Source organism: Lacerta agilis, chromosome 18, assembly GCF_009819535.1.
Source record: "Lacerta agilis isolate rLacAgi1 chromosome 18, rLacAgi1.pri, whole genome shotgun sequence".
In the NCBI taxonomy this organism is placed as follows: Eukaryota; Metazoa; Chordata; class Lepidosauria; order Squamata; family Lacertidae; genus Lacerta; species Lacerta agilis.
The window spans coordinates 9,458,043-9,467,770 of NC_046329.1; the positions used below are offsets into that span (position 1 = coordinate 9,458,043).

A 9,728-nucleotide genomic window follows, 5' to 3' on the forward strand; every position below is an offset into this window, starting at 1 on the left:
ATCTCGCTTTACTGGCCGAGGGAGCCAGCGTCCAGCTTCCGGGTCACGTGGCCAGCATGACTGAGTGAACCAGAGCAGCGCACGGAAACGCCGTTTACCTTCCCGCTGAAGTGGTACCTATTTATCTACTTGCACTTTGACGTGCTTTCAAACTCAATCAATTTATTTATTGCATTAGCAATAACTCAATCAATTTATTTATTGCATTAGTGGCCTGGCACGATTATACAAAGAATACAACAGATGCAGTTAAAACATTGGAGGTAAAATGGTGGTGGAAAATACAAATAAAATAAAAAGCAATAGCAGGGCGTGACGACAGAGTCCATGTCAGGAAGATACATAAGACTAAGGCTAAGGGAAGTTAGCCAAAAAGGTGGCCCTGAGTTTCAGGACCTGTAATACGCCGTTTACCTTCCCGCTGGAGTGGTACCTTTTTATATACTTGCACTTTTGTCGTGCTTTCGAACTGCTAGGTTGGCAGGAGCAGGGACTGAGCAGCAGGTGCTCACCCCGTCATTGCGGGGATTCGAACCGCCGACCTTCCGATCAGCACGCCCTAGGCTCTGCGGTTTAATCCGGGTCCGACACTTGCATTCAGCAGAGAACGCAAGTTTGGTTTGCTCCTTGCAAACAGCTAAAACTCTGTACATTTGGATGATGATCCTGATTTGCAATGGGGGAGTTGGATAATTCCAATTGCAACGGTAAGTAGAATTCACCGGCTCTTCCTCCCGTTGGCTCTGGCGCCCCCTGCTGTTGGCCTCGCGCATCGCACCCTCCAGGCCCTAGAGTGGCGATAGACACATGCACGCCCGCTCTGCCTCATCCTGCGCCCTCCCCCCTCAGACATCTGATCCTGAGCCCCAGGGCTCTCCCCCCCATGTTGTGTTGGTGGCACCAAAAATATAGCATGTTTAAAAACGGGCACGTCGAGCCTGAACGCTCACTTAGGGACACGGTGAGTGGACATTGCAGGTGGCGCTTGGATTCTGGATCGTCGCGACACAAAAGCATGGATTTGTGCATGCATAACTGTTGCCGTAATAAAGCCTGTGGCATCTCTTGCCTGTGGTCATTGGTTGTTGTTTTTTTTCCTGAGACGGGGTGCCGGTTGGGCACAGAGGAATGGTGGGGGGAAGCGGCCTAGGGGGACCCCCAAAGGAAGAAGGCTCAGAGCCCAGGGAAGGGTGGTGGGACGACCATGAGTGGTCAGAGGTAGAAGGCTGGGAAGAGGAGGTGTCGGAAGTGGAAGGGGCAACAGGGCATAGTGAGCGGGGAGAGTCTGTGGCAGAGAGAAGTCCGGACTCAAGAAGCAGAAGCAGGAGAGGGAGGCAGGCCAAAAGGCAGAGAGGAGTCCGGCTGAGGGAGAGGCATGGGGGTCTCCCCCTCCTGCTCCCCTCTCCCCTGGTCTCCCAGAACCAGAAGCGGTATGAAAAGGGCGGAGGGGAGGTCGACTTCCGGCAGGCACAGTATCCGATTGCATGGGGCAAACCCTGGAGAGGAGGGGACTTAAGACAACTGTGGGGAGAAAGGGATTTTCTTGGCAGCAGATCCATGGGGCAAGACCTACTGGGGTGTGCTCATTAGGCCTGACAGCCCACCAAGTCCGTGTGGATCGTGCCGTTGCCAATAAAGAGTTATCTCCAACTTGGACAGGGCGATTTGTTGCCGGCTGTCTCCCAATAACGGTTATGGGTTCGTCCCCTCGTCGGCGTAACGAAGACACTTAAGAGCAAGCTGGAATTTGGAGGCGCACCCCAACATGCAGCTCAGGACCCTTGGGCTCCTGGCCTGAAAGTGAATAATGGATGGGGAAGGCGATTCAAGTTACTAGTCCTCATGGCTGTGAATAGAGGAAACAGGGCCAAGAGGCAGAGAGGAGTCCGGCTGGTGAAGAAGAGGCATGGGGGGTCTCCTCCTGCTGCAACCAGCTCCCCTCCCTGCTTGTCTCCCAGAACCAGGAGCGGCATGCAAAGGGCGGAGGAGAGGTTGGCTTCCCACCGGCGCAGTCTCCGATTGCTTGGGAACAGCCCTGGAGAGGAGGGGAACTTGGGGAGCTCTTGGCAACGGGTTTTCATTTGCCGAGGAGAACCACCAGTCCATGTAGCCCAGCGCTGTCTGCGCGGACCGGCAGCGGCTCCCCGGGGTTACAGGCAGCGGGCTGTCCGACGCATCTCTCCGAACCCTCCTAGGAGATGCTGTATTTTGCACCCGGGACGTTTTGCACACACGGCGGGTGCTCTGCCTTCTGAGCCGCACAGCCCTTGTAGAAACGACGCCCCCCCCCCTTTTAAAAAAACGGAATGGTTTTTAAATAACTTTTTAATTATTTCAAAAACAAACCAACGGAACATAAACAAAGATTTATGTACATCACAGTCAAAGGCAGGAGAGTTGACTTCCAGAAGGGTGAGGTGATTCCTTCCGAGAGAATTAGTGTCAACATTATCCGCCCCCCCCTTTCTTTTTTATTACGACGCTGGTTTTTCATTAACGTGAAGCTTTGCTGCAAAAAAGGGGGGGGGAGCAAGTGAGCGATCGTGCCGAGGTTTGGATGCATGTAGACCTGGGCACGGAGGGCGGGGGGAAGCCTCACAAAAGAGGGTGATCCCTGGAGGTTCATTTTTTGGGGGGTGGGGGGTGGGAGACAATAATAATAATAATAATAATAATAATAATAATAATAATAATTTATACCCCACCCATCTGGCTGGGTCTCCCCAGCCACTCTGGGCAGCGTCCAACAGAACATTAAAATGCAATAATCTATTAAACATTAAAAGCCTCCCTTTGTGGGAATGTTTGCGCTGCTGGCATTGGGGTGCATTGACCAGCAAAGCCAAGCACAGACCCCCGGAGAAGATCTCAGACCCTCCAAGCTGTCCCTGTTTCCCAGGGACAGTCCCGGATTTACAAAAGCCACCCCAGTTTCTGATTTGGTCCCGGAATGTCCTGCTTTTCCTTAGGACGTCCCAATCTTCATGGGAGAAACGTTGGAGGGGATGGAATAGGACGTCCCTATCAACATTTCTCCCGTTGTAATAGGGACATCCTATTTCATCCCGTCCAACGTTTCTCCATTGAAAACAGGGATGTCCTATTCCATCACCATCATCATTTTAAGAGTTTCATGTTTTTTATGTTTTTATATATGCTGGAAGCTACCCAGAGCAGTTGGGGCAACTCAGTCTGGGTATAGATAATATTAGTATTATTATATTAGTATTATTATAATGGAATAGGACGTCCCTATTTGCATCGGAGAAATATCGGAGGGTATGAGATGGGCCCTTCTTTAGAAAACGAACAAACAAGCGCCGCAGATTAATTCTGCTTTTTCTTTCCTTTCTTAAAAAAAAAGAAAAAAGAAAGAGAAGCGAGCTGTGGTGTAAATGTTTGTGTGTGTGGATGGAAACCAAAGACCTTGAAAAACCGGCCGGGATAAGAGGCACAGGAAACGGAGCAGAAGAGAGATAAGGATGGAGAGACAGAAGAGGGCCAGATCCCTTCCTCTATTTGGGGCTGCCCTTGGCCTCGCAGATGGTTCTCCAGACCTCGGCGACAAACTCCTCGGGGAAGGCGAACTCGCCCAGAAGCAGATCCAGGCCGTGGGCGAAGTCTTCGGAGCCCTGCCGTCCCTTGGCCAGCTCCACCATGCTCGAGGCTGCAGGACATGGAGGGAAAGGGGGGGCACCACAGAAGTTTGCCATTGGCAGATTTTCCATTCACGGGCATTAAGAGTCCTGTGTTGCAGGGGGGTCAGGCTAGATGACCCTGGGGGTGCCCCATTCTGACTCTACCATTCTTTTGCTATAGGAATTCTAAGGTCTTATATATATATATATAAATGTTCACATACATAAGTGTATAAACCACGTGTCTCAAATAGCACAGGAAAGCAATCCTGGAGCCATTTGGACTCTCCCAATTAGAACTCAAATATTTCTCAGGGGGGAAGGAAATGGGAAAAGCTTTCCAATTGTCTTTGGACTGGAGGGGTTTACACCTCCCTGTAAATACAGTCTGGCAAGTATCTGTTAAGCTGAGCAAAGTTATCAATATGCCTAAGAGATTCAGGAACTACAGTGTTTACCATGTCCAAGGAATGGCTAGGCTACCCAGAAAAGGCAATCGATAAGGCATCATGGTCAGGTATCATGCAACACACTCCAATTTCTGCTGGGGACACAACTCTTTTTCTCAAGAAGCTCAAGGTACGACAACCCTGCCAGGTAGGCTCCGCTGGGAGGCGGTGCCCGAGCATCGAAGCTGCATGGGAGAATCTGAACTCAGCTCTCTCCCGGGTCCGTTGTTCCACTCAGCTCAGGATCGCGGCCCCCCACTCCCAGTCCGACCGACTCGCCAGAGGGCATAAGACCTGCCCCTCTCCACTCACCCAGTTCCACGTCTCGGATGCCCATGTAACTTTCCAGGAGGTCGTCGACTTTCCCGGCAGCTTCCTCCTCGTGTTCGCTGGGCTGAAAGCGGGAGAACAGGGGGAGGTCAGCTTGGTGCCCCCTGAGGCCCGTGGCTTTGGATGGGTGGGCAAAGTCCCATCAGATGACAGGTATGAAACAAGTGTTGGAAAATGCAAGGGCTGCGAGGACGTCCCTATTTTCAGGGGAGAAAAAGCAGTGGGAGAAAAAGCAGAGGGAAAGGGCTGGGAGAGATGGACAAGTAGAGGAAGAAGAAGAGTTTGGATTTGATATCTCGCTTTATCACTCCCCCGAAGGAGTCTCAAAGCGGCTAACATTCTCCTTTCCCTTCCTCCCCGACAACAAACACTCTGTGGGGTGAGTGGGGCTGAGAGACTTCAGAGAAGTGTGACTAGCCCAAAGTCACCCAGCAGCTGCATGTGGAGGAGTGGGGAAGTGAACCAGGTTCACCAGATTACAAGTCTACCACTCTTAACTAATACACCAGGAAGGAGAGATGGGAATTGAAGTGGAAAGGGGAGGGAGGGAAGGAAGGAAGGAAGAAAGGAAGGAAGGAAGTAGGGGGGGGGGAGAGAGAGAGAGAGAGATGGGCATTGAAGAGAAAAGGGGATGGGGGACGGAAGGAAGGAAGGAAAGATGGAAGGAAGGAAGGAAGGAGGAGAGAGAGAGAGAGAGAGATGGGCATTGAAGAGAAAAGGGGAGGGAGGGAGGGAGGGAAGGAAGGAAGGAAGGGAGGAAGGAAGGGAGAGAGAGAGAGAGAGAGAGAGAGAGAGATGGGCATTGAAGAGAAAAGGGGAGGGAGGGAGGGAGGGAGGGAGGGAGGGAAGGAAGGAAGGAAGGAAGGAAGGAAGGAAGGAAGGAAGGAAGGAAGAGAGAGAGAGAGAGAGAGAGAGAGAGAGAGATGGGCATTGAAGAGAAAAGGGGATGGGGGACGGAAGGAAGGAAGGAAGGAAGGAAGGAAGGAGAGAAGGACAGGCATGCTTAAGCTCTCTTGCACCCTTGGCAAGGAGCTGTTTTGACACCTCCGAAGCCGGGAGGGACCACGGCCCCAAACCGGGACCGAGCCCGACTCACCGCCTCCTCCAACGTAGCGTTGCCCTTGGTTCGTAGCCGTAGTGTCTCCTTCCCGCTGGCCACTTTCCCCTCGCTGGGCACCTTGTTGCTTCTTGTTCTCTGGCTGATCATGTCTAGGGGAGCGGAAGCAGACATAGGGGGAGCCATGAGCCCGCCGTGTGATGCAGCAGCAAAAAATGCGAACGCCATCCTAGGCTGCATCCCCAGAAGCCTAGCGCCCAAATCAAGGGAAGTGAGATAGTCTGATTTTATTCTGCCTTGCTCAGAGCACACCTGGAATACCGCGCCCAGTTTTGGGTGCCACATTTTATGAAGGATATCGACAAGCTTTCGGGGGCAACCAAGATGATCCAGGGCCTGATGAGGAACAGTTGAAGGATCTAGCCCTGTGCAAAATCCCTGCCCCGCCCGCCGCCGCTGCCTCTCCCCAGCCCGACTTCGAGGGGGTCTTCCTCTCCCCCCGCAACTCACCAAATGCCCGTTTCGGCTCCACGAGGCGCAGGGTGAAAGGCTGGGCTTTCGGCATCTCGCGCAACATCTTGGCAACTTCGTAGTGGCGGCAGCCGACGATGGTTTGGTCGTTGATGGCCTCGATGCTGTCTCCGACGCACACGACCGGGATGCGGTTGATAATGCTGCCTTCTTTGATGCGCTGTAGGTTAAGGTTAAGAACGGACGCTTCTGAATTCTGGTGCTGGAGGAGACTCTTGAGAGTCCCACGGACTGCAAGGAGATCAAACTTATCCATCCTTAAAGAAATCAGCCCTGAGTGCTCACTGGAAGCACAGATCCTGAAGCTGAGACTCCAAGACTTGGGCCACCTCATGAGAAGAGAAGACTCCCTGGAAAAGACCTTGATGTTGGGGAAGATGGAGGGCGCAAGGAGAAGGGGACGACAGAGGATGAGACGGTTGGACAGTGTTCTCGAAGCAACTGTTATGAGTTTGGCCAAACTGCGGAAGGCAGTGGAGGATAGGCGTGCCTGGCGTGCTCTGGTCCATGGGGTCACCAAGAGTCGGACACGACTGAACAACTGAACAACAACAAATATGGTTTTCCCAGTAGTGATGTATGGAAGTGAGAGCTGGACCATAAAGAAGGCTGGTCGCCAAAGAATTGATGCTTTTGAATTATGGTGCTGGAGGAGACTCTTGAGAGTCCCATGGACTGCAAGAAGATCAAACCTATCCATTCTCAAGGAAATCGGCCCTGAGTGCTCACTGGAAGGATAGATCCTGAAGTTGAAGCTCCAGTACTTTGGCCACCTCAGGAGAAGAGAAGACTCCCTGGAAAAGACCCTGATGTTGGGGAAGATTGAGGGCACATGGAGAAGGGGACGACAGAGGATGAGATGGTGGGACAGTGTTCTCGGAGCCACCAACATGAGTCTGACCAAACTGCGGGAGGCAGGGGAAGACAGGAGGACATGGTGTGCTCTGGTCCATGGGGTCACGAAGAGGCGGACACAACTAAACAACAACCACAACAGGTTAAGGGAGAGCACGCACCATCAGCTAAATTTCTGCGCCACCTGTTCCCACCCCATCCCTGTGCTGCCCTCACCCTGACCTTGATGAAGGCACATCCGGCCCCGTTATCCGTGATGGTGAGACCCAGAGCGTCCTCCGTCTTCGTGACCTCCACCTCCTTGGTCTCGCCGCGGACGTGAGCGAAGATGAAGTCCTCCAGGCCGATCTGGCCTCCGAGAAGCTTCTGCATGTCCACCTTGTGAGTGTTCAGGGTGCAGAAAAGTATCTGGAGGAGAGAATGGGGCCATGCTTAAGGTTTTTGATCCCAGAATGTCCTGCTTTTCCTTAGGACGTCCCTATTTTCAGGGGAGAAATGTTGGAGGGGATGGAATAGGACGTCCCTATTTTCATGGGAGGAACGTTGGAGGGGATGGAATAGAATCTCCCTATTTTCATGGGAGAAACGTTGGAGGAGATGGATTAGGGTGCTCGGTTGGGTGAGCAAGTCTCTTCTCACAAACTGAATTTCTCCTCCCCCACCCCACCCCGCACACCCAGAAAAGGCCTCACCTCTGTCGGGGAGATGTTGAAGACCTCTGCGATTTTGGCGTACAGCTCCTTGACATTGGTGAACCCTTCGATCTTCCCGGTGGGGCTTCCGTGGGCCAGCTGGGTGTGGAAGATGAGGCGGGGTCTCACACGGGGCTTGCGGGGCGGGGGCACCGGGGTGCCTCCGCTTTGCCCCGGGGTGCTCCGGCCCCCATCGGAGGAAGAGGAAGAGGCCTGGGATCCCCCGGCCTCCTGGGACACACCGTTCTCCATCGGCCTCCCTCCCTGCCGTTCTGCGTCTCCGTTCCGGCTCGGTCTCTTGGCCCTACGCAGCATCGGGGGCCTCCCCCCGCGTCCCCCCTCACCCGGACAACGGGAGACGATCGCCCCGGTTGAATTATTGATGCCCCTGGCCTCCAGGTGGAATGGCAGAGACGTAAGGCGAGCCGGCCGCTGGCAGGGGGCCCAGAAACCCAATCGCACCCACCTTCCAGCGGAGAATTCAATTAGGCAAGCTGTGCCCCCCAAGGGTGCCGTGTCTGAGCCGATGGGGGTCACGGCTGTGGGGTGGCAGGGTGGCCCCAAGACCCTGCACCCATCAGCGTACGGCCCTTTTGCAAATAATTCTTGGCTCTGTTTTTTTTTTTCCTGGCCCCAGCTGCTGCTGCAACCCTCTCTTGGGACCGCAGATGTTTTTTCCTGATATACCTTTGGAGGAACACATGAGACCAGGTTGCTCATTATTTTATTTCGGAAATATATTCTCCGCCTCACCGTGCAGCGCCGGATTTACGTACAGGTGAAACCCGAAAAATTAGAATATCGTGGAAAGGTTCATTTCTTTCAGTAATTCAACTTAAAAGGTGGAATTAATATATGAGATAGACTCATGACATGCAAAGCGAGATATGTCAAGCCTTTATTTGTTATAATTGTGGTGATTATGGCGTACAGCTGATGAGAACCCCAAATTAACAATTTCAACTTTGGGGTTTTCGTCAGCTGGACGCCATAATCATCACAATTATAACAAGCAAAGGCTTGACGTATCTCGCTTTGCGTGTCATGAGTCTATCTCGTATATTAAACTCCAGTAGCTAATGAAAACAATTGCTTACATAAATGGACTTTTCCACGATATTCTAATTTTTCGAGTTTCACCTGTATAAGCTAAACAAGCTATAGCTTAGGGCCCCATTCTCTTGGGGGGCCCCAAAAAAATTAAAGGGGGAAAAGTGGGTGTACATTTCCAAAATATAAGATAAAAAACAAATAAAATAAAAGCTACATACAGCAATAGTGTTTTGTTTTTCTGTAGGCTCCTATGGTGTAAAACAGGAGTGCCTGGCGTGCTCTGGTCCATGGGGTCATGAAGAGTTGGACACGACTAAACAACTCAACAACTGCAACAACCATGGTGTAAGTCATGGCTAGGTAAACTAAGGCCTGTGGGCTGGATGTGGCCCAATCGCCTTCTCAATCCGGCCCGCGGACGGTCCAGGAATCAGCATCTTTTTAAAATAAAAGAATGGAAATGGTTTATTGAATATTTACAAATAAACGGATTAAGAATATCGGCAGGATTGACGTAATAAACTGCAGTTTTAAAAGTAGTATATATTGAAAGCAGATGAGTAAAAAAGCAGATTAAGTTAATTTGGGATTTGCAGAAGATATAAAAATAAATAAACTTAAGGGACTGCAGAAAGAGGGGTTTGAATCTAAAATCATTGAAATGCGTAAAACTGAAAATCATAAACAAAAGAATGAATAAATGAGCAAATTAAATTAATTTGGACATGCAGGAGTTATTAAAAACAAATTTAAGGCACCGCAGAAAGAGGGGGGAGGAAGTCGAGTTTTGAAATGTTGAAATGAATGTAAAATTGTTTGAAAAGCATCAATAAAATGGGATTTTTAAAAAAAGAAAACATGAAATGATGTGTGCAGTTATTCAACTTTGCAAGGAGTACATATTTACAAGAGTATATATTGAGATGAATAAAAGAGAAAATTTAAGTTAATTTGGAATATGCAGGAAATGTATATATATATAAATTAAGGCATTGCAGAAAAAAGGGGTTAAAATGATTGCAAAGCTATTGAAATGTATAAAACTGAAAATCATTATTATTATTAATAATAATAATAATAAGTGAAATTGACCAGCAATTCAAAGGAAATGGACCAAAACAGA

At 50.6% G+C, this 9,728-nt stretch overlaps 1 protein-coding gene across 1 annotated transcript; it reads right to left on the reverse strand.

Moving 5' to 3' along the window:
* Window positions 1–3,515: 3,515 nt before the first annotated feature.
* Window positions 3,516–7,268, reverse strand: GIPC3 (GIPC PDZ domain containing family member 3). Its single transcript, XM_033136699.1, has 5 exons — window positions 7,083–7,268; window positions 5,985–6,165; window positions 5,514–5,626; window positions 4,400–4,481; window positions 3,516–3,667 (listed from the first exon to the last, which is right to left on the reverse strand). The coding sequence occupies exons 1-5, from the start codon at window positions 7,230–7,232 to the stop codon at window positions 3,516–3,518; spliced, it is 678 nt and encodes a 225-aa protein (XP_032992590.1). The 5' UTR covers window positions 7,233–7,268.
* Between the last annotated feature and the right edge of the window lie 2,460 nt (window positions 7,269–9,728).

Coding starts and splice junctions, on each gene's coding strand:
- GIPC3 (XM_033136699.1), bottom strand. CDS start 7,232: ATGCAGAAGCTTCTCGGAGGCCAGATCGGCCTGGAGGACTTCATCTTC. Junction 6,166..7,082: donor CCGGATGTGCCTTCATCAAG/GTCAGGGTGAGG, acceptor CTTAACCTACAG/CGCATCAAAGAAGGCAGCAT. Junction 4,482..5,513: donor ACGCTACGTTGGAGGAGGCG/GTGAGTCGGGCT, acceptor TCCCGCTTTCAG/CCCAGCGAACACGAGGAGGA.